Genomic DNA, 26,149 nt, shown 5'->3' on the forward strand with positions numbered 1-26,149 from the left:
CTAATACCTCTGATTACATAAACGACAATACCGTTTGTTCGCGATGTTTGCTCCCCGGGTATGAAATCAATGGCGTAGAATTAATTAAATTTTTTTTTTAAATGTTTTCACCGATTGGAAGAAATCAGAGCGCGTAGCGAAATCGAGATTTCCGTCACTATACACCCCTGAGAGGGTGCTTGGCAACCGGAAGGACCAACAAGAACAACGCTGCCGCGCATACAGCTGGCAGAGCTATACAGGGTGGCAGATGTCTTTCTCAAATGTCGCCGTTGAACGTCATCGAGCATTACGTTTGGAGAGTGTTTCCTTTCCATCCGTGGATCCCCGAGATCATCGACGTGGAAGGCGAACGAGACACAAACGAAAACGTTGGCAACTTCCGCGAAAACCTTTGATCTCGCAGATTCGACTATCCTACGAATGTTTAATAAGTAGTGAGTCGTAATAACCTATCAACTTAGAAGGAAGTCGCAAAAAACAATCTTACGCGACAAGTAGTATGCGACCGATAATAACATGTAACAGTTCGATAAAAAGTAAGCTCGTTCTTTTTAACTTTCGACGTCTCTTGTGTTACAATTGCTCTTTCTTACTTTATTTTTGTTATCGCTGTAAATAATCTCGACTTTTTCAAATTTTTCATCGAAACATCACCTCATTTGTCTGACAGTGTCCGTGTTCATTTTCCAAGTTCCAGTTGTCAAAAGTAGAGCGTAACAATGGCGCAGAAGCCGCAACACACGCCAGACGAGCAGGAGCTCGAGACGATGGCGCAAGCCGAACTCTCAAGGTTGAAGAGGCAGTACAGGATAATGGAGAATGATCGAGCAGCTTGCGCGGAGGATGCGAGATTGCAGCTCCGCAATCAGTTGAACATGATCGCTCGTTTCGAGTATGAAAAGGCGGAGCTTGTGCTTCGCATTAAAACCGCGAACTCGAAAACGTTTGCGCGAGAGGACGAAGAAATGGTGGAGAAGTTGAAGTGTCTCTTAACGTTGGAAACGAATTACGAGAGCATGATTAAAGCAGAGAAAGGCGAAATAGCGGAACTCGACGATCACATAAACAAGGTTCGCTAATCGTCCCATATGTCGCGTGCAACTGTTCAAATAAAACACCGTGTTAATTTTCTTTAGCTCACGAAAGAAGTTACCAGCTTAAAAATGAAAGTTCGATCGGACGCGCAACTCAAGGAGATCTCTGCGCAACGTGACAAAACGGTCACGATGTTGGAGAATCGGTTGGAAGTGGCGACGAAGAGGTTCAACCTCGTGATCGCCCAAAACGAGAAGCTTCGGAACGAGATCGACGCGATGCTCAAAGAAAGGGCACAATTTACGGCGTTTTGGAACAAATTAATTGGACAATTGAATACTGGGAAACAAATCATCAACGACCTGATAGAACAAGCTACCATAGCGTTTAATCAAAGGGACGAAGAGTTAAACAAGATTCAGGCACTTCGCGAAAGGTACACCTTTATCTGTATCGCCGTAGAGAGGAAACAACTTTGATTCTTACCTAAAGATCGCGAAAGTTGCAACAGATCAGATCGTTGGCCTCGTAATTCTAAGAGTTGCATTAACGACCAGAAAGTTATTCGTATTTCGCGTAAAATGAATTATCCTTCGCTGGATTAGAAACTCGGAACGGAGAGCAACGGTTGGGAATCAATGGCGCATGATAACATCCGGTGATCTCGCTTCTCGATTATTCAATATTTCATTCGTCCAACTGTCGAGCCATTCGCACACCTTTCTTCCGGTAACGAGATTCGATCTTGTAACAGAAATAACAAAAAGTAAAATATTTATTGCTCTTTTTAAAATGTATTCGAGTCGGGGAAAGTTCTAGTCGATATCATAGAGAACACGAGCTCCAGAATCAGATGCAAAGGACGAAAGATTTAAAGTTGATAGTTTTAAGCATGTAAATAATAACAAATCTTAGTTATATTATGTACAATAGAAACTCGATTTGTTTAAAGGGGCATAAGAGATCTGAGAGCGCACGTCTCAGAAATGTGCGAGCTGCAAAGAACGATGGACAACGAGATGAAGCTTCAAGAGTTCCTCGGTGTAAAAGGACAGCATCGCGAAATGGCTGATTTGAACGCGAAACGTGCAGCTGAAAAGAAAGCTAACATGGAAAAGAAACAAAACATGATTTCAAATTATAAGCAAATTCTTCAAATGATCAAAGAATTTATCGGTATTTACATTCTTCTCCTCTTAGTAACACCAGGTTCTAAAGATCAATCTTTATACTGAATCCTTGTGTTATCTAGGTGAACAGGACATCGACAAGCTCGTGGCACACTTCATTAAGCAAGAGGAAGAAAACTTTGCTCTATTCAGTTACGTGAACGAATTAAACGACGAGCTGGAGAGTTTGCAGACGAGGATGGTTCAGCTGACGACAGCTATAGACGAGGCACATGTGGAGAATGAACATCGCGGTTTACAACAAACCGAGACATTGGAGAAGCTCAAGACGGAACTTGAAGAGCAGACAGCTCTCGCCGATGCGGCTGAAGAAAGTCTAACAGAGGTGACGTTTCAGTAATCCTATCGAACATTGAAAACCTACAACTTCAAATTCCGCGATTAAGTAAATACTACAGATAGAAATCGTTTGTTCCATTTTAAATCAATCCACACCTGATATTTATTCCAGTGCAACGACATACTTGAGAAGCTATTGAAAGGAATAGACTCTCTGTTCAAAGCGATACGTTGCGACAATGCACCGATTTTGGAGTTACTAGGTGACAATGAACAGATAACGACGAGCAACGTCATGTTGTATCTGGGGATCATCGAGAAACGTATCACGGAAATGTTCCATAAAGTGTATTGGGTAGACAGGGCCACCAAATCGCAACAATTGCGCCTCGACGAAGACAAACGGCCCAGATTGAAAGTGCCCCCCATTAAATACATCGCTCCTACCCAACCTTGTGCACTGTAAGTCCTCCGTTCCAAAAACGCTCTCCTTGCCTTCCTTCATTTCCCTTCAACTTCGATTAAATCATATAGATGCTTCGAAAAGGAGGAATTACAAATCGTATCCGAAGGGTTGGAGCAGCCACTGACACGCGACGAAGCCACTAAGAAGCTAAGACAAAGGCTCAAAGAAGACTACTCCGAACTCCTGCATAACATATCTGGCTGTCACTTACCGGCAGCCAGAAAAATCATACAAAAAAGATATCAATAATCGATTAATTTCACACGAATTTTCATGGACTATCGCAGAATTTTAATATCCGTCTTATATATCCGTTCGATGGATACATTTGATTAAAAAAGAAAAGATACTACCATCGTAGATGTTAATTGTAATTCGACTTTAATTTATCTTTCAGTTTCCCTTTAAATAGTAATAATGTATTTATTAGTATACATTTTACTTCTTTGCGATAAAATATATTTATTTACAAACAGTTGAAACGGAGTCGAGAATTATCATGCTTTCCCCTTCGCCGCCCATTTTCTTGCGACTTTGATGATCCGCTTCAGTTCGAGAATAGTACGTTTAATGTGATCCAGCTGTTGCTCGAAATCGTCCTTGCTCACGGTGGCGGGAATGCCTTTTCTCTCGCAGATCTGTTGGTACAGATTCCAGCAACACGTTTTCACTTGCGTATGTTTCAAATTTTTCTCTACGGCGTTTGCTTTTATCTTCGACACGATCGTCTCCCATTTCAAAGCTTTCGCCTCTGCTCTGTCACGCCTTCCTTGTAATTTTGCCAATTTAGTATTCAGTCCCATCATTTTTTGAGTTTTTAAATCGGTCATTTGATACTGTAACGAAACAAAGATTCGTCCCTTTTTTTTACAGTGTAATTACGAACGCGAAATTAACGAATTTTAGACCGAGAAAGGCGTTTACTATTTCTGTTCCCGTCTCCTCTAGCGTTTGAAGGTTCTTATCCTGATGCTCGGACAATATCAATCTTGCCTCGATTAAGGTTTCGTAGCGATTAAAGATCTCACTGATAGATTGAAATTCCCCTGTATCGGTGATCACTTTCTCCAAATAATTTTGGTACTTTTTATACTCCCCCACGTGTTCCTTCATTTTCTCTCGAACGTCTTTCATGTAACTCAGCTTTGTCGTCAAATCATCGATCTGAAAAGCGCGTCGTTTTTTATCTAAGTGAAATTACAATACGTCGTGTTCGATTATGTGACTTTAATTAACACTATTTTAATGTTTTACTTCTTCCCGTCGTAATTTCTGGCGTTCGCGTTCTTCTTTAATTTTAAGCTCCGCGCGATCGCGTTTCTCCTGATTCTCCCTGACGAATTTATTAAATTTTATAAACGACTCGCGAAAGATTAATTCCTGTCGCCTCATCTCGTCCCACTGCTCGTCCATGTATCTCCGTTTTTTCTCTCGTTCGGTCCATTTCGCGCGTAATTTCTCCTCGATTTTTGCTAACTCAGAATGTGCTCTCACCACTTCCGAAGCCGGGAAACTTCTCGGTTTGTCCCATTCAGGATACTTTCTATTATATAAAACGTACAATTCGCATTGTTACATAGCTTCGAAAATGTTGAAACTTCTTTCGGGTAACAGAAAAAGGTATCGTAAAAATGAAGTACTCTAACAACCTTGCTAATAAAATGTTAAACGTTTCCTACTTCCACTTGTTACCGTACTCGAAATAAAAGAATACATAAAACATTTCCTACACTTGTAACGCACTATACATCGATTATAAAAATTTGTTTGCTTCGGTTTGCGATATTACTTAACATTACGGTCCTCTCGCTTGGACAAAAAGTACTCTGTGAGTCCTTTCTGCGTATCGGTGGTGATAACAGCTCGTCGTAAGAAATTCTTTGTCCCTTCCGGTATCGACGCCATTTTAGATCCGCGTGAACTTGACGTTGCCGAAAATGAATTTGTCCAGACGGTATGCGATAAATTTTTAACAGAACATGAAACGATACTATGTACGACGCATTGATCAAACAATTCAAAGTGCAGGTTTGTCTTCTAACAATTAAAAAGTCCCCAGACATGTACGATACGATAGAGAGTTTATTCAAATTCAAGTACGACAATCGCAGGTGACAGGTAAATATACCTAGAGAAATTGTATCTAAAATAATTAATCGCATTTTATTTATTTTACATTTTTACAAGAAGGCATTAACAACAAATAGGAAATATCAGCGTAGGTCATAAGAAAGGAGACAATAAATATACATTTTTTCGAACGTTAGTGGCATAATCCGCAAAAATTACGAATGAACCTCCTGTCCCAATAGTGAAAGCTGCTTAAGCAATTGTTTCGCATTAATAAATGTTGTTGAACCATACGTGATTCGTTTATTAACCCCCGTCCCACTTTTCTGCTTCACGTAATCTACCAGATTTTGATATTCTATGTAATTTCCGCCACCAACGATAAAAACAATTACATCTTGGAATGTCGGTCGATTCTTTGGCATTTGATCGGTATGTTTCAGTTGTTTCGGATCCAGGTAACAATAATCATCGGTCTGGGATGATTGCCTGGATTCCATTAATTCGTCCACTATTTTCGTAACGAGTAAATTATGTTTTTTAACGACTAAATTCTTGACTCCCTCCATCACGAAAGATGATCCCTGATTCATAAGCTTCGAAAACATACTAACTGTTTTAGTTCCACCACCTTCGTAACTATTTTGAATTTCGGCTATTCTAGTATAGCTCCTCAACCTTTTTATGTAAATCAAAGGATTTAAGTCGCATCCAGCGGCAGACAATGCTGCTTCGAGCTTGTTATAGTCCGCGTCCGACATATTTGTACAAATATAATATATAATAGCAAGACGTAATTTATCCTCGGGAGTACCGCAATCGGGATCACTGATCGTTTCGAATACGCTTCTATCCAATGTTTGTTTGCTCATGATTTTTTGTTCTAGCTCGAAAAATGTATCGAGTCTTCGAGATTTTATAAAATTTAAAATACCAGTTGCAATTGATGTATGCATGTCTATTAATCGTTTCATTTCGAGGAGCTGTGGTAGAGAGTTTACAGCGTTTGTTAAACGTGCTGTATTATTAGAGACCATCGATAGCGCTACGTCGCTCTCGTTGTCGATCCCCATAGAAGATTTAAGTTTCTTAACATCTTCCTCGAACGTGCGGTATTGCTCCAATTCTTCCTGTATAGCTTCAGCTACTCTAGGGAATGGGCTACCTTTATGTTGACACCAAAAACGGTCTTTATTATCTAATTCATAGGCTCTGGTTTTTGAACGTGTTCCACCCGCTGGGGATCTTCCTACATTTTCCTCGACAACAAGCCTGTTTAATGCCATTTCCAATACATCGTGTGCCAGCGCTTGATATGTCCATGTATGATGTAACGGAGTAGTCATATCTACATTACGATCTAATATTATAAGAAGAGGTCTTTGGAAACTGTAATGACCAGTTGTTTCACTTTCGAATAGATTATTTCTAGTATCCCAAACGTTTTCTCTTAATTTTTTATCTATCATTTTAGCAACCATTTCTGCAGCATTTCCTCGTGAACACCTTATAATTGGAACAGTTCCCAATGTGACAAACACAGAGAAGAGACAATCAACTATAATTTCCATTACTGACTCCATTTCAGTGTCTTTCACTTCTCCACGATTAATCGCATGATACGATATGACATCACTATTTTGATGTCTTAGAATGAAAAGATCATCCTCTAATGATATAAAATTTAAATATTGATCAAATACCTTATGGATATTTGATACAACTCCTCCGAGTAATGCAGCAGCTGCTAGGTCTTCCATTTTTTGTCTAGATATCGGTGATATAAAGTTCAAATGATATATATCATACAAACCATTCTGTAAATCTTGACCAATCCTACCAAGATTTTCATCAGTGGGAGCACAAAAGTAAATAGCTGGTACTTCAGGAATGGAATCCCTGTCGGAATGCAATTGCATATGGAGTGTGATACCAAGCTCCCTAAGTTCCTTTACAGAAATCAGTGGTGAGATGATGTCTTGACCAAGTCGATCGTAAATTAAAACCTTCCATGTCGGTATTGCTTCCTCCAATTTTTGCTCGGGTTGATTCAAATTTAACATCTGTTTTAAGGCACTTATTTGCCTGTCACGAAGGCTCATCATGGTTAACTTTTTACTTTTACGAATACTTTCGTACTTATGGATATAAGAAAGTTTTTAAAATATCAGTGTATACGATTTCGGGTATACATAAACAAATAAAACGTCAAAACACACCATAACCCAAATAAATATGTCAACATTCGACGTTAACTCCGAATTATCAAAAAGTACTCACGCAGTATAAAATACTAGAACGGAATATTTGTAATGTAGGACACACCGGCTGTATGCTGTATACGGTAACGTCATCGCTCACTAAGCCGCTCAGTGAGCGGGTTTTATTCGTAGTGGCGCCATCGGTGGGAAAACGCCCAAGTTTGTAGTGAAAATAGTTCCCATCGTTTCTGTAAGATGGCGTCACCGATATCTTTAGTCAATTATTCTTTATTTTTCATAAATTTATTACTAAATGTGATTCTTTGTTTATAACATTATAATGTATCACTTAATATGTCAAATTTATCATTTTTATGAATGGTTATTTAATGCAGCAATAATTATTGACTCTTTAGTTAGTGGCGCCATCTAACAACAATGGTGGGAACTATTTTTTTAACTACAAACTTGGACGTTTTCCCACCAATGGCGCCACAGATACTAAAACCCGCTCACTGACCAGCTCAGTGAGCGGTGACGTTTCTGGATGCATCCATCAATAGTCATTTGAAATGACACAAATTCTCTAGGTTATTACTATTAATTTTCGATAATGTCATGAAAAATAGTATATTTATAGCAACTTCAGAATATAGACAATTTTACATTACGATGATGCACAAAATCAAAATTGAAAATTAAATGAACATGCATGTGTGCAATGCGATACCATTCAAGATGGATCAAGTAGGTTCAAGTTTTTACGGTACTTATTGGTAGCATTGGCCGGCAGCAAAATGGCGATGTCGTTTTGCTGGGAAAGTAAAATCAAAGAAAAGTTTGATGTTAACATTAGGCTACCGCGTGTGACATGTAAATAATAAACGAGATTTCGTTAGTATAATATTAAAGGAACTATTCTGATCTGCGTAAAATAACATACTTTGAATATTCGATGAGTTTTCGGTGATACGTTTCTGACAGCGTGTCCGCAATGGCCGATGACTCTACCTCTCTGCCTAAAAGGCGTCAATTGGTAAACAAACCAAACATAACTTTTGCAATTTAACATAACCCTTGATCGTTTTACATGATGTTTTTGAGAAATTGTAAGAAATATATTATATTTATCTGAAATTTCATTATAGCGGGAAAGAACAAGAAAGTTATATACAGATGATTGGGCCATAGGCGACGAGGAAATCGAGGGTCGCAGGACTTTTCAACTCGATGAAAAGATCGAATGTGAAAGATACAACTTGAGCAATTTCACTGGACTATTCCGTGAAATGATTGGTTCTGAATTAAATCTAGCGTACCTGCAGAAACACGGTCTTAGTATACCATTACTATTCAAGGATAAATCTGGACTAGGATTACGGGTTCCTAGTTCTAATTTTACTGTCAATGATGTGAGGACATGTGTCGGTACGTTTTGAGAATAATTTACAATAATATTATTGTGAATTCATATATTCAATTTAATGTATTGTATATATCTATTAGGTTCCAAAAGAGTATTAGATGTAATGGATGTGAACACGCAAAAAAATGAAGATATGACAATGAAAGAGTGGCAAAAGTATTATGAAGATCCTAATAAGGAAAGGTTATTAAATGTGATTTCTTTAGAATTCAGTCATACCAAATTAGAAAATTATGTACAATCACCTTCGTTAGTACGACAAGTTGATTGGGTAGATGTTGTGTGGCCAAGACATCTAAAAGAAGCACAAGTGGAATCTACGAATCTTTTGGAAGATATGATGTATCCAAAAGTACAAAAGTACTGCTTGATGTCTGTGAAAGGTTGTTACACAGACTTTCATGTTGACTTTGGAGGAACCAGTGTGTGGTATCATATCTTAAGAGGTGGAAAAATATTCTGGCTCATTCCTCCTACAGAGAAAAACTTAGCTCTTTACCAAGAATGGGTATTGAGTGGCAAACAGTCAGATGTATTCTTTGGAGACATGGTGGACAGATGCGGCAGGATAAGTTTAACAGCTGGCATGACATTGTTTATCCCAACTGGTTGGATTCATGCTGTTTATACACCTCAAGATTCGTTAGTTTTTGGTGGAAATTTTTTACACAGTTTTGGTATTGAAAAACAATTGAAAGTTGCGCAAGTAGAAGAACATACAAAAGTTCCACAAAAATTCAGATACCCATTTTTTACTGAAATGCTATGGTACGATTGTAAAACTACTTAAAAATTTGTAAAGTCTTTAAATCATACATGATTTTTGTTTGCCATAGGTATGTCTTGGAGAGGTACGTACATGTTCTCCTAGACAGAAGTCATTTGGACATAACTGAATCACAGCGTCAACATTTAGTTCCACAGCAACACCAACACGTGCATTTAACACCATTTGAATTACATGGCTTAAAAGCAATAGTTATGTATTTACATTTGCTGCCTTCTACGAAGAAGAATGTGCCTGAGCTGATCCGCGATCCTGTTGCCTTAATTCACGATGTCCGATGTCTAGTAGAGCAACATAGACACGATAATCCAGATGCCGCGGTGACAGGAAATCCTGTTTTACCACCTCCACCTCCGTTGACAATCGCAGAAAGGGTAAGCAATGCTTACATGTTTATTGAAAAAGTCGATTGCTTCTTCAATTTTCACATGTATCTTGTTGCATTACGTAACAGGAGCGCTTGAGAGTAACTAAGAAAAGTTTTGCAAAGATACAGAGGCATCACTCGCAGGAAAAGTCCGAAAGAGCATTCCCGCGGCGACGGCGTACTAGATGTAAAAAGTGTGAAGCATGTACAAGGACTGATTGCGGGGAATGTATGTATTGTCAAGATATGGTGAAATTTGGTGGAAGTGGTCGTGCCAAACAAACGTGCTTAATGAGACAGTGTCTGAGGCCTATGCTCCCAGTTACGGCAGCTTGTAAAGTCTGTCGACTAGACGGCTGGGGACAACCACCTGCACCTTTAATGGGTATTTACACTATCAGCGTATCATTAATTTGTTATTAAAAGTAATAAATAAAAGCACTTCGATTCTTTATGTTTGACACAGGCAAACCAACGCCGACAGCTACGTCAAGTTTAGTAGAATGTTCGATATGCTTTGACATTGTTCATCCCGAGTGTATAGGATTGGATCACCAAAATATAACCATTAGCGACGATTTACCGAACAGTTGGGAATGTCCTCAATGTTGTGAAAGCGGTCGAAATCTAGATTGCAGACCACGTCAACCTAAGGCTCGTACTCGAAAACTTTCTGTATCTAGTGCAGCCTCGTCGGCACCAACAACAGATTCCGAACGAGCTACTACACCAAGTAAACGTTCAAGACCCGATCCCAGCGATGTAAGTCCCCAAATGGAATCTGAAACGGTCTAAGAATATGAAATATTCATGGTTTCTATACAAAAAATTCCAGGCATGGAATGACAGAGAACCGGCTGAGGGTGAACAGCGAACAGCTTTACGTACACAATTAGCTGTACAATTAACTGGTTCAAGTAGTAAATCATTGAAGAGGCCCCATGTGGTGGTCAGGCCTGTTCCACTTCCGCCTGTTCAAAGACCAGGGCCCGATTTTAATGGACAATCTTTAGCGTACGACAAAACAGCATTACTTGCTATTTTTAGATTTTTAAATGCAAAGGACCTGGCGAATTGTGCCTTGGTTTGCCGTACATGGGCCAGATATAGCATAGATCCTAGTTTGTGGAGAAAATTGAATATGTCTCATTCTCATCTGACAGCTTTACATTTAACTGGTATTATACGCCGCCAACCGGAGCATCTGTCTCTTGACTGGACAAATGTTACTAAAAGACAATTAGCCTGGCTACTATGTAGATTACCGCAGTTGAGAACGTTATCTGTACAAGGTTGTACGTGGGCTGGAGTCTGTGCTTTGAGAACTTGCACTTGTCCACCACTAGTTACCTTAGATCTTAGTCATGTATCTGGATTGAACGATTCAAGCTTAAGGGAAGTCCTCAGTCCACCTACAGATTCGAGACCTGGTTTAATCGACAAGACTTCAAGGTTGAAACATCTTAAGAACTTGTCTTTAGCTGGATGTGATATCACTGATATAGCTTTGAGATATATAGTTCAACACTTACCCTATCTTGAAACATTAGATCTCTCTTCTTGCGGCAGGGTTACCGACGCTGGTGTAGCTCAATTAGCAACTCCATCAGCGCAGGCGGTAACAAACCTAGCATCACTGAATTTGGCGAATTGTAGACTACTCACAGAGACAACGTTAGATCATTTGGTGAGATGTAAAGTGCTTAAACGTTTGGACCTCAGACATACGACTCAAGTTTCAACACAGTCTGTAATTAAGTTTGCTGCGAAAAGTATTCATAATTTACATGTAACGGATGTTAAGTTGGTGGAAGAAAAAAAGTTTAAGACAGAGGTTAAGGTTACATGAAACAATGCATCCGATTGTTACGAAGATTTTCGGCAAGTATAATTCGGACACGTTACAGAAACATGACGAATGATGAACGATTAGACAACGCCGAATATCGACTAGCAATTATTTATTATCATAATAGTGCATCAGCACCCTATTGCATCTTCATAATCTAAGGAAATGGACCTGACTAGTATAGTATCTCTATTTCATAATGTTCAGTTTTACCAATATCACTGTGCAATCTGGGCAGTAACTACATGTTAATGTACATGTAAAATTATTTGAAATGACCAAGGAATGTTTAATTTTCTTTGCTTTTATTATGCTGTTTTCCTTTGTGCCTGGATAGTTATGTGCATATTCTTGAAATATTTTGATGAATACAGGATATTAAATAAGTAATGCAGATTCTAAACGATACTTGTACGCGTGGTTCATTCATCATAATATAGCAATTTTTAACCTTTCTACGACACGCTAAGGTTATGAACAGAGTTGCAGAAAGAAACGTGGGGTTATAGTAACCATGTAACCAAATTCATTACTCGCTTAATATTCGGTATTCTACTAGATCGAAATGAGTTACGTGCATCGGTATAGAGTTTTTACTGTCGGGTTGCTAAGAAACCGAACGTGCAGTATTTTTTTTATAATTCTATACGGGTGCAGAAACACGAATGCGGGTAAAAAGAATAAATGTTGAAGTCCGTAGTGTTGAGAAGAGGACTCGGCGGATTAGCATATCGACGTTATTAATCGCCGATATATTAATAGAAAACAAAAGAAAAAAGGTATATTTATTTGTATGTGTGTTTGAATAAATTTCAAACGCGGTCACTGACTCGAAAGTCGCAAAACTGAAGCAGCCTGTTGACATCTGAACTCATACTCTAATTATAGAAACGAAAGCGCGCAATGAAGTATATTCAACTATACCATTTCATAAGATTAGATAGGTAAATAATACTATGTTTAAAAAAAAACATGTACATTACATGAATGTTTTAATTTTTGACCTAGAAACTACGTTAAACTTAAAGCCACATGTTATTATGTAAACAAATGTATATACGGTTCTTTTTTTTTATAAATCTACCTTTTAGTTTTAGTTTGTTGATGTGCATATTATGTGCGTAAATTGAGAGTGATAATAATAATAGAGAGCAATAAAAGTTTAATTACCTGCACTTTGAAGCAGCTGTTGTCTCACAAATTCGTTGAGTATTCAAAGTGTCATGCGTCGATTATCGAATCTCCTCTCTGAAAAACGTGTCACCTAAAAGGCACACGAAGTATTCGCACTAAAACTAAGCATATTTTTTCAACTTAGCTCGCAGTGCAATGATTTCATTATACTTATTGACGACGAACTGTTTACCGCGAGAACATTTTTTTTATAATTCAAGCATGTTTTAGAATCACGTAAGATACAAATAATGTTCTAAACTGTGACATCATTGTATAGAATATGTAACCCACAGAGAACAATAGTGATATTCTGACTTTCAAATATAATTTAAAATTTTTAAAATACCATCATCTCTACCCGTTCGTTTAAACTAGTCTGTGATTCGGTGTTTTTCTTTTGTCATTGTACTACTGTATAATAATTAATTAGTATACAATTGTATAATAGTAAAAAGAGTTGTTTAATAATCATGTAATTATAAAAAGGAAATTTGTACATCTAGCGATACGGATTTCTGCCGAGTGAGGAGTAAGTCTCTAAATAATTTCCCCTTCATCATCGCAAATTGCTTCTAATTATCACGTTGTTGAAATACTAAATAGTATTATTTAAACTTTATAATAAACCAACAATGCAATGAACAAACTATTATTTATTAAGTACGTATTGCTTCATTTTAATACGTGTATATATGTATATCGTTTAAATAAAATATGCAAATAATTAGTTACTTGCATATATCAAAATTAATTCCCATAATATTATTATAGGTATTATATGAAAATATCTTTATTAAATTAATGACCTATTATAAAATTAGAATTTGCTGTTTATTATATAAACAGATTATCGATCCAGGGATGAAGATGTTTTGTAACTTCTATACACGTAATCAATATTTTATGCATACTGAAACAGCATATATACGTAAGTGTATTAAAATGAAATGATATAAATTATAAAAGGAGGCAAGTAAATTCCTCAACGGGCACAAATCCACGTTCGCCAACTATACGAAATATTTACTTTGCGACGCCAATGCATTGAAAACAAAACTAGGGAGTTTGTTGCGTGCCGACGCTATGTCCTTTTTTGGTCAACGCCAACCAACGCTAACGGTGGGTACCGGCGAAAATCGTAATAAGTATTTATAGTACTGCGTATTACGAATGGAAAAAAGAATCATCGTTGAGAAATTGAGAAAGTTTGTAAATTCTGGAAAAACCTGCTCGTCCATTGTATTTCTGTTACAAGCATGTGAGTGTTATGCCGAATTTTTGTGTTTGTGGTAACCTATCAGAAAACTTTGTCGTCAACTAATGATCGTCTTTATTAAAAAATATTTTACAACGTGATAGCAAAAAAAGCGATATATCAATAGTTTCATATACTCGTTACATCTGCAAAAGTACGCCCGATACGTTAGCTAATATATAAAATTTGCACGTCGGCGATTGTCTTTTGTTTTGATCGATACACATGTTTTAATGTTTTCTCTTTGCGTTCGTTACGCAATATTTACCATAGTTACTAGAGAAAAACAAACTATCGCGTTTACCAATTGATATTTAAAAAAATTGTAGATTTATACGCTGCAGACGAATGAACAAAAAATTCTGTCAGAGTGTAAGATTTTCTACAAAAAGCATTTAGGTGAGTGTGCGTGTAGTAGTCTGTGCGTCTGCTTTCCCAGACAAAGTTTTCTATATTTTTATATGTAATACTTATATGTATATGTATACAATTGTCCATAGTAATATTTCACCGAACCTAACATTAACTTAACCTAATTCTGCTAAGACAGAGTCAAGATCCTCTTGTAGAGAGAGACTTTCTTCTCGTTGCTTTCCTAAATCATCTTTCAGTCTATCGACTTGTGCTTTTAATAAGTAGTTACCCTTCTTCAATGCAGCTAAACGTCCTTCGTGCTTTTTAGCTTTTTTCTGCAAAAACATAACAGTTTAAAACATAAAATCTTTATATTCCATGTTAAACATTTACCTGTAATGCATCTCTTTGGCCTTCCAACGAGTTATCTTCGTCTTCTGTCTCTGATTCTTCGTCCTCCTCTGATTCCTCTGATTCAGACTCTTCGGATTCTGTTTCTTCTTCATCTTCTTCTTCCTCCTCGTCTTCTTCATCTTCATCATCATTTTCTGACATTAGTTTTGCCATTTTGTCAACTTCTTTTTGAAGACGTTTAAATTTCTTTTTCTCCTCTTTCAGTAATTTTTGTTGCTGTTTAATTTGATCTTTCAATGCGTGTCGCTCTTTCTTAGCATTTGCTGCCTTATCGCTGTTTAATCAAAATATTATGTTGCATTATATTTACATGTTACATTGCAAATCTCTTCGCGTTAGTACTCACCTGCAATTTCTAATTTTAGAGGTCAAAAGTTTAATCTCTCTCTGTAATCGTTTTTCTGTTGCAGCCTTCGGATCTTTCTCTTCTTCTTCTTCATCTTCCGTAGTTTCATCTTCTTCTTCTTCTTCTTCTTCTTCCTCACTTTCGCTCGGCTCTTTCTTATCTATGCTTTTTTGAGAAGCAATTTTCGCGACATCTTTCGCGCTTGGACAACCGGCTAATGCCATTCCTGAAATCAAGTACCAAGTCGCCTCGTCGCTATCGTCTGCTAGCTCTATTACCGGTTCAGCCTCAAGCTCTTGCTCTGATCCCAAAAGCGGAGAATAAAGCGACATTAGCGTAAGCGTAAGCAACTTAACATTATTGACGAATAATTGAACATATATGGAAGTAGAGATTTGTTTATGTATTCATTCAACGCAATGTTAAAAGATTAGTAGCTGCAATGCAAATAATAATCGCTAGCTTAAACTTAAACGTTACCACTTGCGCCGTAAGCAAGTAAACGTTAAAATTACTATTATTCGTTAGTGACAAATTCAAATTGTTCGTACCAGCTTTCATACGCCTTTCTAAAGTGGCATACATTCTTCTCATTTCTTCTAATTCATTCTTCATTTTGTCCCTTTCCTCCGCCACGGTGATATATTCTTTTTCAAGCCTCTCTGCATCTTTTCGAGCTTGCAGAGCCGTCTGTTTCAAAGATTCCGTGAGTTTCTCGTCGTGTTTACCGTGATCTTCCAAATTCTTTTTCGATTTCTCCCGGTCGACTTCGGCCTCTAGATTCAAGATCCTTTGCTGCAAAAGACATTTCAACAAATTATTACACAGATCGGATCTTCTTCCATCGAACTTAGAAATGATCGAAAAGAATATTTTACTTGTAATCTCTTGTTTTCCCTTTCCAAAGCTTCCTTATTTCTAAGTTCCAGAGCAAGCATTTGTTTGGTGCTTTGCAAGTCGTCCCTTACTGCATCAATGTCGTCCATGTCGTCCGAAACGGAATCATCGGTGGGTTCATCAGCCTTCTGCATTTGCTCCTCTATCGTCATTTGCCTCCGGAACTTCCTCAGACCCTCCAACATCGGTCTCGATCGATCGTTGGTCTGCACCCTCTTCAGCGGTACACCCTGTTGTATCTGCTTCAGCAATTGGTTATGCATGTTCGACTTTTCGGATTCGAACACAAACTGTGCCTTCCCTAATCAAAAAGACCCAATCAGTGATACACGTATGGTACCTCGATACGGAAAGGCAACTTTTGAACGAATCTCCTCGATTGAAGATCAGATTCTCCTTAGTGGATCATCCTTGATCTCACGTAAGCTTTCACGTTCACCCTAAATCGCTTTGTGCAATTTTATTTACACCTCTATGATGATTGGAATGGAGAAAATGGGGGGGGGGGGGGTTGTCGATAAAACCCACTGAACACGAAGACAGTAATTAATTCAACGACAATAATATTATTCATAGACAAGCTTGTATGTGTACAGTTTAAAGGATAGTAATTATGAAGTCTCGAGCAAGCTATTAAAAACTTCACGTTTCGATTCTATGGTTTAGAGCTCATCTTCAGAGTCGGCAAATGTTACGATTGAATTTACTAAATTAACACACAACAAAAATGTACACGAATTTTGTGTAGATTCATTTGTAGCGTTTGCGGATTCTGAAGTTGATTAAAAAAAAAAAAAAAAAGAGTCGACGCATGATATAAATAATGGCTTGTTTGTGATTACATAACATTATTCAGTAATACAACAAACAGGGAGTGGAATTCGCTTGCAGGAGAATGGGGTCAGAACAATAACAAAGAGTACATGTACTACAAACAAGTCATATCACAGTCCGGGAACAAAAGCTGATCGAACCGAGGTTCGTTAACAATTTAATTGATTACACTTGTCGATATACGCGGCTCTTTGGATCGACATTCACAGGTGATAAGGGGGGTTGCACACAAGGGTTGAAGGGAGAGCAATAGCACAAAGGGTCTAGGTAGCGACTAATCGACCAAAACGGTGAAACCGGTTCCTCCTAAGAGAATCGTCCAAGGGGGATCTGGGTAGGATCGAAGTTTGATCGACGATCACCTGCTGGATCAGCTGTGACCTTGTTCACCCTCTCGATCAGAGGTGCGCTCCTGTCGTTGCATTGAACGTGCCTTAAGGTCCTTCCGCTCTCGACCTCCTTCATCATGCTCGCCCAGTCGGGACGTTTCCGTGGCCTTGACTTCAACATCTCCAGTTTCTCGTGTTGCGATTCGCTGAGAGGAGGAAGATCCTTCAGGATCGTCCTGGCTGGAGGCGGTGGAGGTGGTCTCGGAGGCGGCGGTGGCGGGATCGCTGCCCTCGAAGAGCTTTTCGATAGCGTCGGTGCGCCTATTTATAAAAGGAATTTTATTTTTAACGTGGGTAAAGTGTACCGGGATTTTGTTTTGTGTCGCGTGTTTGGTAGAAAAGCATTCCCTATCGTAGGGGTAAGTATGTTGTCACGAACGCGTTCACTATAGGTGGGTTCGAGCGACGATCGTTCTAACGAGGGGATCAAGGGAGCAGTCTCGCTTAACGGGTCAAATAATTTTTAAATAAATTAATACCTGTTCTTGGGACTACAATTGACCGAAAAAATAATGGAGAACCTGCAGGTTTTGACTCAAACTACCAGACTGCTCCCTTAGGTGTAATAATATACCTTGGATTCGTTAATTTTTTCGTACATGGTATTATTGCAACTGATTTCTGCGTTTCAGGATAATCCCTGAGTACGCGAGGAAGTGTGAAACAAAATAAAAGGAGTGGATCTGGTCTAGCGGAGCGGTTCATGCTGTTACCTGTGGTGCTCTCACTCTTGGAGAGAGGTATAGTGTCACCTCGAGATCGAGACCTCTCGATTCGAACCTGTCGTTCGAGCTGTGGCCTCGAATTTGGCTCTTGTCGTCCATTCTCGCGGATCTTCGTCGGCACCGGTTGACTACTCGTATTTTTCCCGCTTTTCGTCAGCTGACTGCTCGTATTTTTCTCACTTTTCGCTGGTTGACTACTCGTATTTTTCTCACTTTTCGCTGGTTGACTGCTTGTATTCTTTTCAATTTTCGCCGGTTGGCTGCTTGTAGTCTTTTCAATTTTCGTTGGTTGACTGCTTGTATTCTTTTCAATTTTCGGCTGCGACGGGATTATTGTGATTTTACTCTGTTTCCGCGGCTGCACTTCCGCCGGGGGTTGCTTCACTTCCGGTTTCGCTACGCTCTATAAATTGAGAATTCCTTCGATTAGGGAAGTACACCGATTATTTTATTTTGTTACGCTCTTCCACATGCTGTTATTTTAACACAATCTTTACGTCACTCTTTCCGGTATCATTTATCGTTGTTTCCAGAATTTTTCAGAGTTGTATCTTGTTTGTTATATAATAATCATGAATTAAAAGAAGATACTGCTCTGAACAGTCTAGCAACTATATTTTCCCAAAACACTGCTATCGAATACACGACGGAGCGGACGATAATTTGTTTATTTCTTTAAAAAAAAAGTTAGTTTACGAAGCTACGTTCTATTTTATCCCCTTACTCGAACCGTTAATGTCGAAGAATTTAAAGATTCTGTTCATTGTACCAGCAACATTTGCACGTCAATTGTTAGTCGTTAGCGTACTTAATTCTTCGAGCACGACCACCTCATCGTTCGCGATTGAAAATTTACTTTTGAAAGGTTGTGTCTCTGATCTGCTCGTTACGACTGCTTGGAAGACCCGTTGATTTGCAACAAAAGAATGGAACCCAGTTGGTGTATCGTCAAAGGCAGTTGCGTTAAAAAATAGAAAAGAAAAACGAGCGTACATCCCCACCCGCTCTTCTTCTATCCTAAAGAAAGAAAGTCTCGAGAATTCTCTTGGCAAGTATCGAAGTTCGTTTGGTCGTCTTTAAATAATCCGAATTGCACTTCCTTCTCGATCGTTTCCACGCTGCAAGCTTCGATCGCCATTCCGGTTGCATGAATTTTTTTCAATCGTGTAACAACATTCATTCGTTGAATCTATCGCTAAGAGATCGTGCGAACGAAATCGCGATACCGTTGCACGAGTGACTGATGATCAATGGAACGTTAAAATAGAAGGATTTCACGCGTAAAATTTGTAAAATCTACTCAACTTACCGGTACGTTCGCGCGAAAGCGTGATATAAACTCGTTAAGAAACTGGCGGAAGACGTAGCTGGCAAGACATTTGAAATAGAAACGCGTGTTCTTTAAATAATCGTGACCCAGAGGCTTATATGCGAGGACCCGCGATGCTAGCCTTCTCGCTGATCTCTCATATCGAGAAAGGGAAATTGATTTAACTTCTTCGGTGCATTGCACACCGAACTTTAACAACCGTAGGGGCTATATTTCTTTTATATCATTTTAATGTATAACCTTTTATGTGTATTCTCGCGATCGACGAAGTTTCATCGCAATATATTAGCAGACGTTTCAAAGGAAATGAATAAATCGATATTTTTGGAGCTTTCCCGAATCTCGCGCTTGTTGGAAAACTTTCAACCATGAATTTGTCGCGTGTATCACGATACGTTGATTCCGAGGTGATTGTTGATCACGTATAACTCGATCGGTCTCGTCGATGATCTAACTGTACGCGACAGTTGTAAACAATATTGTGACGTTAACGTCCACGGCGTGGCCACGTGTCTTCAAAATATCGTGCATCACGTTTTTCGTGTTTTCCCTCGTAACATAGATCCGTTCGCCTTTGTTAATTATGCTTGGCTCGGCGCCAGAATATCGGAAGTATGCGTTTCGAGATCGGTATGCGGGCGGCGAAGTATACAAATAAACAAAAGTACCAGAACCCCGACGAATCGGATAAACAGTCAAAGTAATTCTAAAGAAATAAAAATTGAAAAAAGAAATTGAAGACCCAGGTCATTCGTGGTTCTCCGAGCAGAACGTTTGCCGAAACGTTTTCGACCTTTGTCATTCGAATAAAACTTTCGTTCATCTCTGACGCGTTATCGCGTAACTCGAGGACTTGCCGTGTTTTTCAGTTTTTCGAGAAACCGCGAGATGATATAAACGTTTCGGATGCAACGCCCTTGTAAATCGTCGAAATGTTTGTAACGCAAACTTGCTACTTGACACCCACCCGGCGCTAATAATAGCCAAGTCCGGTGACTTTGAAACCTAATATCTGAATGGAAAAAGGCTGCAGAAGACGGCGATCATTCTTCGGTTGGTCGTGTTTCTAGTAGTATGAGCGTGTGTGGAATCAGACAAGCTTTGTCGTTGCGTACAAAGAATACCATACCATATTGGCTTGCAATTAAACAGATGTATTCTGTAGTAAGCAAGGTTTCTGACCTAACTACAAATAAAATAATAATTGTGTTATGCGGATTGAAAATTATTTCTCTCTGGATCGATCTTCATTTAGCTTCGCAATTAGAAATACGATAGTTTGTATAATATAATTACTGTCGTACTTGGAGCTACGGAAATAAACTAAGATGAAAATACTTGTTATTCTCGAAGAAGGCCAGCAACCTTTGGCCGACAATTCGACATAGATCAGGTTTTCGACTGAATTTACACTCGATTGCTAAGAAGTATTCTCGATTCGTTTAATTGCAGAGAATGTAGTCAAAATATATAGGAACTCACTTTAAGGGTGACTTGTGTGAAGGCCGGTGGTTCGTCAGACTTGGATTTGGAGTCTCTCCTGGAATTGAGGGTCCATGGCGCGGTAGGCATAGGCAGAGGGTTGGGACCATCCTTGACCCATGGCGGCCTGAAGGTGGTCCTCTGCGGTGGTTGGCCACCGGCACCGGGCATTCTTCCTTACTCTTGTCACAGGGTTCCTCCTTTCGCGTTCGACTTTCGATTTCGATCCACCCAGGCCGACACTTTGGAATACTGTGTTTCGAGGATCACGAGATCCGTGCCAGACTACGAGGACCCTCTGTAAGACGTGCACGATGCGCCACTGACGGACTCCTGGATGACGGGACGCAAAAGGTGGGGGATCGATTTTACGTGGGAGAACCGCAACCCACTTTTCTCGAGACGTTTCGCACTCGGGGAAATCTTCCGGATCCTCCTTCTTCTCGAGGTTCACTGATCCCGTTGGACTCGAGGAATAGTCGCCAGCTATCGGGCTGAGACCTTTGGCTGGTCCGCGAGAAAGGTTTCCACGGATCTGCGGGAAATGTCGAAGAGCGTAGTGGTTGAGAATTTTTGAGAGTCTGGGAAAGATTGAGACCTGGACCACACATCAGGGCCACGACTGCACCTCCCTAACCGCGCGATATTTCGGTCGACGTGACGTCACGGAGAGACGCAAGCTCGAAATAGAAGACGGTCCTCTTCTTCTAGGATGCTCTCGGCGACTCTCTCGGTTGAAACGCCTCTTCCCTTGATCCTACGACGTATCCCACGTCTCTGTTTACGATGCACCAAGTGTCGATCGACGCGAAGGTCGATAGATCTTCAGGGTCGTTCTAACGGATCGATTCTCCAAATCTCTCGCTGCCTATTGGCACTTGACCATTTCAACTGGCAATCGAACACGAGTGCGGAGTACTTTTCGAAAGCGTTGCAATTTATGAAAGCACAGTAATCCCTCGATATAACAACACCGACTAACCAAACTACATGTAAAAGGCCTTTCGCCATTTTCGTGGATAAAAAGCCGTCGCTATTGTTCGTTTGCAGAGTAAATAAACTATAGCGTATCTTTTTGGTATCTATCTAATTTTGTTGATCATGTTCGCTCTATTAGATCCCTAAATGTTTCCTAGAGATCATCAGCGAGGCTTGTGCTGTTAAAGGGTAAGCAGATTTCGAGAGAGGCAATACCAGCTAGCTGCACAGAAACACAACGAGGCGTTCCTGAAGCACAACTATTATCAGCAAACCGCGGACTACTTCGAACGAACTTGTAGGATCGCCAAACACTACGATTCGTGGAATTACAAGAGCCTAGATCCGAAAGGTGAACTCGAAAAGGCTAAGAAAGCGGAAAGGCTTCTAACGAGAAGAAACAAATTGCGAAACCTGTTGAGGGAAGAAGAGGAGTCGTATAGAAGGGAGATAGACGAACGAAAGAGATTGACACCTAAGCCGGAAGAATCGTCGTTGGAAAAGCTCAGGCAGAAATTGAAAGAGAAAAAAGCCGAACAGAGTCTCTATTATCCTCAAACCTGTCGAAGATACCAGTCGTACTTCGCCAGCCCTAAGGACTCTAACAGTCCCCGTTGGAACACATTGAGAAACACCAATCTTCAATACACTCGCGTCTGTAGAGACTCGCCGAACACATTCAATCGATCCGGGCAGAGTTCTTATCGTAGAAACTACAAAATGAGCGTGTACGACAACAGCTCCAAGGAGCAAAACGATCGAGATGCGCGACTGGAAATGTCGGGATCGCCATTGTCCCAATACATGGACGAACATGTAACGCCTAACTCCAAGTACTCGGCTCGATACGCTCGCCAGAGTTTGGAGCACACAAACGTGAGAACCGAGGATGTCGTTGACCACGAGGTAGACAGACCACCGAGTAGAGCTTCTGTTTCTCCAGATTCCGGGATGGGTAGGTACCCTTCGCCAACAGAGGATCCTCCTGTTTATGGAGACAATAAGAACGAAAAGAGGGCTCAGCAGGTCAACAGCTACCAAGAGGTTAGAGCAGCCGGAATGCCATCCGAGGGTACAGCCGGAGGTCACATCGTTATCCCTTGGAGAGAAAATGTTGGCCAAAGAAACGAAAGAGACGAGCACTTAGAGAATTCGTCTGTGGCTTGGTCGCGCGAGAATTCCGAAGCTCGTAAAGCCGAGGAGGAAGAGAAGATTTCGGCTCGTCAGGAACAACAGAAGTTGGACAGATATAACGCCACGGAGACTAAGAACGCGAAAGATACGAAGAAGAAGGACCAGCGGCAGTTTGAAGTGGAGAAAACCATGCCGTGGCTACGCATGGACCCTGGCATCAAGAACCTCTCGAAACAAATGTTTATGTACCTGACCCACAACGAGCTGAAGACCAAGATCGATGACCTCGCGAAGAGGGAACAGCACGCGTGCAATAAACACTGTTGGGACGAGGCTTTGAGACTGAGGGACATGAGAAACAGAGTGGAACTGATCTGCGAGAAACAGCTCTACAATATCGAGGACTTCGAGCTCGACGAAGACGTGAAGAAGGTGGGACTGTACAACATCGGGAAGAGGGAAGCGGAACTCGCTCAACGCGAGAACGTCTGCACGGACACGACCCTGTACAGGTATGTTTTGCATTTAACTTCATTCTTCCTTAGAAGAGAGGCTCAAACTCTAAAGACATGGACGTTACGAAGGTGGCGCTAATGTCTCGTTCAGTATAACTTCCAGGTCGTTTCCCGAGAATGAAGAATCTTTATTATAGCCTACCAATGACAGAAGGTATGAACGGATGTTAGACTTACTCTTTCTCCCAAGGCACGTCGTGTCACGTCCGATCGTTTCGACGTCGTGATCTGATATACAAAAATACTTTCAATCCGGATATAATAATGCTACGCGTGACCTAATCGAGCCGCATAGATATCAATCATCGATCGGATCTACGATTCGTTTTAATCTTCGTTCGACGATCCCATTCGTTGGAATCTCGACACGTGACCGTGAGCGATGTTAAGGGTCTAGGACGACGAATGGCACCTCCTGCTTCTCGAATTAGTCAAACTTCGTCGATGTCGCAACCCTAAAACCGTGAGTCATTCACGTCTCAATTGTATACGCTGCTCGCTACACGCATCGTACATTTCGCAAATGCGTGCCAACACGTTCGTCATCCTATACGTTCTACATTCGTTCCTCGATAGATTGCGAATAGAATGGCAATCTGCAATTCGATCTCCCGACGTGTTTGTGCAAATTTATATTTGACGATGGATGCCTCCGGGTTTAATGAACGGATTTATTTCTGATTGGAGATACGAAGGTGAACGTCTTTTTTTAATTGTTGGATTGGAGAGAATGGAGGTTCTTAATATTAGGTTGCCAAGAAAGTATAATTTAAATATAAATTTGCTATTTTTATAAAAGTACAGATTCAATCAATAATATATTCACCATTGTTGTCGATAACTTTTGCCCATCTAGTTGGCAATGTTTCGATGCCCTTCCGATAAAACCTTTTCTTTTTGGATTCGAAGAAATTGGACAGTACATCGTTGATACTTTCGTTAGAATTGAATGTTTTCCCTCGCAGAAAAGGTTTAAGCGATTGAAATAGATGATAGTCCGAAGGAGCCAAGTCCGGACTGTACGGGGGATGCGGAAGAATTTCCCAAGCAAATTCCTTCAGCGTCTCTTTAGTAACTTTTGCAGTATGCGAGCTAGCATTGTCCTGTTGTAAGATAACACCTCTTCCGTTTACTAATCCAGAGCGCTTAGTAACTAGAGCTTCACGTAAACGTTGCAATTGCTGACAGTAAATATCAGCGGTAATCGATTGATTCGTGTCTAAGAGTTCGAAGTGGATGACTCCTACCATATCCCACCAAACGCACAATAACACTTTTTTGGGATCCAAACCATTCTTGGGGGTAGTTAGCAGAGGTTGATGCGAACCGAGCCATTGTCTTTTCTTTGCGACGTTTTCATACAAAACCCATTTTTCATCCCCCGTAACGATTCGATGAAGGAATGGTTTGATCTGATGTCGCGTAAGCAATGAATTGCAGACGTTGGTCCGACAAAGAAGATTTTTCGCGGACAATTTGCGAGGCAGATGGACACGGTACTTAGAAGCTTGCCCCAAACAGTGAAAATTAATTAACATAACAGTATAGACTGTTTAGTAGTCTGCCTGCAATTACTCTGCTCGATTCTCGCGGATCCACTTCGACTACACCCTTCGTGTGGTCGTTATCAAGTTCAGATGGCCTACCTGCTCTTGGACGATCGTCAAGGTTAAAAACGCCAGATATAAATTGTGCAAACCATTCTTGAGATTCGCGAACGCTAATTATGTCACCCCTGAACTGCACACACGTTTTTTTCAAGAGTAACATTTGAAATGACCGAATCTCAGGATCGCGCTTGGCTTTTTGTAGCTCAAAATAATAATGTAACCAGGAAGTGGACAACTTGTCCAAGTTTCTTTGGCACTACGAGCAATGTTCTTGACTGTCGCTTATACCGATTTGGTTTCGGCGCTACGAAATGAAATAAAAAGAAGTGCATTTTTCTAAGAATCGGTGTAACTTCTAACATTGCAATTGTTTGTAATGTTTTCAGTCAAGATGCAAAAGACATGTGGCAGAAGTGGGTGCATGAAGACGACAACTCTGCGATCAAGGATGCTAAACAACTGAGAGAGACGTTGATGGACAGTTTAGAGAAAGAATGGCAAGATCTTGCAATTCGCGAGAAGGAGAAGATCACTCGAGAGTATCATAACGTGCTGCAGCATTCCGATGTACAAGAAGAGCACAAATTGTCCGCGAATATTCATGCGGCTGGATTGAAATCCTCCCACTCAAATTCCTTCAAATAAATTATACATCGAGTATTATAAATTTCAAGAGTTTGATCACACATGCAAGTATAATAGCATTATGTGATCCATCATTTGTACTTCACCACCTTTTGGCCAACAGTAACCATACACAGTAGTATCTATTTATCTAAATGACTAGTTATCTTTAAACTGTTATTAAAGACTGATTCACAAGTCATTCGCAAGATTCAGAATTGTTCACAAAGTGATAACGGAGCCGTTCCAAATTAATCATACAACGATTATTGTATTGTATTCGCTGTTCTGAATGTTCAAGCAATTTTCGAGTTCCATGCTAGTTCGAGCCTGTACCAATGATATTTGTCTCAGGAATTTATTCGTACTTCGTCGTTCTAGTCGTTTTTATACTGGAAATATTTCGATATTAA

General features: G+C 40.0%; 6 protein-coding genes across 10 annotated transcripts; 3 read left to right on the forward strand and 3 right to left on the reverse strand.

Moving 5' to 3' along the window:
- Positions 1-21: 21 nt before the first annotated feature.
- On the forward strand, positions 22-3,107 carry LOC128887489 (coiled-coil domain-containing protein 63-like). Of its 2 annotated transcripts, none has more exons than XM_054143455.1 (6): positions 22-437; positions 695-1,073; positions 1,140-1,474; positions 1,991-2,214; positions 2,291-2,553; positions 2,680-3,107. In XM_054143455.1, exons 2-6 carry the CDS (start codon positions 723-725, stop codon positions 2,971-2,973), a joined length of 1,467 nt encoding a protein of 488 aa, XP_053999430.1. In that variant the 5' UTR covers positions 22-437; positions 695-722; the 3' UTR covers positions 2,974-3,107. The 2 variants fall into 2 exon arrangements, with proteins under 2 accessions (XP_053999430.1, XP_053999431.1); XM_054143456.1 differs by having other exon boundaries at positions 421-539.
- Positions 3,108-3,220: 113 nt separating this feature from the next.
- Positions 3,221-4,961, reverse strand: LOC128887511 (uncharacterized). Its single transcript, XM_054143499.1, has 4 exons — positions 4,763-4,961; positions 4,228-4,516; positions 3,898-4,137; positions 3,221-3,809 (listed from the first exon to the last, which is right to left on the reverse strand). The coding sequence occupies exons 1-4, from the start codon at positions 4,876-4,878 to the stop codon at positions 3,471-3,473; spliced, it is 984 nt and encodes a 327-aa protein (XP_053999474.1). The 5' UTR covers positions 4,879-4,961; the 3' UTR covers positions 3,221-3,470.
- A 149-nt stretch (positions 4,962-5,110) lies between these two features.
- On the reverse strand, positions 5,111-7,367 carry LOC128887480 (protein sly1 homolog). Its single transcript, XM_054143436.1, has one exon. It carries the CDS (start codon positions 7,146-7,148, stop codon positions 5,259-5,261), a length of 1,890 nt encoding a protein of 629 aa, XP_053999411.1. The 5' UTR covers positions 7,149-7,367; the 3' UTR covers positions 5,111-5,258.
- A 533-nt stretch (positions 7,368-7,900) lies between these two features.
- Positions 7,901-13,194, forward strand: LOC128887469 (jmjC domain-containing histone demethylation protein 1-like). Its single transcript, XM_054143406.1, has 7 exons — positions 7,901-8,280; positions 8,393-8,672; positions 8,751-9,438; positions 9,507-9,831; positions 9,912-10,209; positions 10,291-10,586; positions 10,660-13,194. Exons 1-7 carry the CDS (start codon positions 8,239-8,241, stop codon positions 11,671-11,673), a joined length of 2,943 nt encoding a protein of 980 aa, XP_053999381.1. The 5' UTR covers positions 7,901-8,238; the 3' UTR covers positions 11,674-13,194.
- LOC128887481 (uncharacterized) lies at positions 11,700-25,779 on the forward strand. Of its 2 annotated transcripts, none has more exons than XM_054143437.1 (3): positions 11,700-14,054; positions 22,042-23,499; positions 25,499-25,779. In XM_054143437.1, the coding sequence occupies exons 1-3, from the start codon at positions 14,020-14,022 to the stop codon at positions 25,755-25,757; spliced, it is 1,752 nt and encodes a 583-aa protein (XP_053999412.1). In that variant the 5' UTR covers positions 11,700-14,019; the 3' UTR covers positions 25,758-25,779. The 2 variants fall into 2 exon arrangements, with proteins under 2 accessions (XP_053999412.1, XP_053999413.1); XM_054143438.1 differs by having other exon boundaries at positions 13,967-14,107.
- LOC128887475 (glutamic acid-rich protein-like) lies at positions 14,156-21,451 on the reverse strand. Of its 3 annotated transcripts, none has more exons than XM_054143424.1 (8): positions 20,876-21,451; positions 18,052-18,466; positions 17,312-17,599; positions 16,187-16,416; positions 15,770-16,013; positions 15,219-15,519; positions 14,852-15,146; positions 14,156-14,793 (listed from the first exon to the last, which is right to left on the reverse strand). In XM_054143424.1, the coding sequence occupies exons 1-8, from the start codon at positions 21,044-21,046 to the stop codon at positions 14,632-14,634; spliced, it is 2,106 nt and encodes a 701-aa protein (XP_053999399.1). In that variant the 5' UTR covers positions 21,047-21,451; the 3' UTR covers positions 14,156-14,631. The 3 variants fall into 3 exon arrangements, with proteins under 3 accessions (XP_053999399.1, XP_053999396.1, XP_053999397.1); XM_054143421.1 differs by having other exon boundaries at positions 16,097-16,416; positions 20,876-21,447; XM_054143422.1 differs by having other exon boundaries at positions 15,219-15,444; positions 16,097-16,416; positions 20,876-21,442.
- Positions 25,780-26,149: the final 370 nt, after the last annotated feature.

This window comes from Hylaeus anthracinus, unplaced genomic scaffold (genome assembly GCF_026225885.1).
Source record: "Hylaeus anthracinus isolate JK02 unplaced genomic scaffold, UHH_iyHylAnth1.0_haploid 11989, whole genome shotgun sequence".
Lineage (NCBI taxonomy): Eukaryota > Metazoa > Arthropoda > Insecta > Hymenoptera > Colletidae > Hylaeus > Hylaeus anthracinus.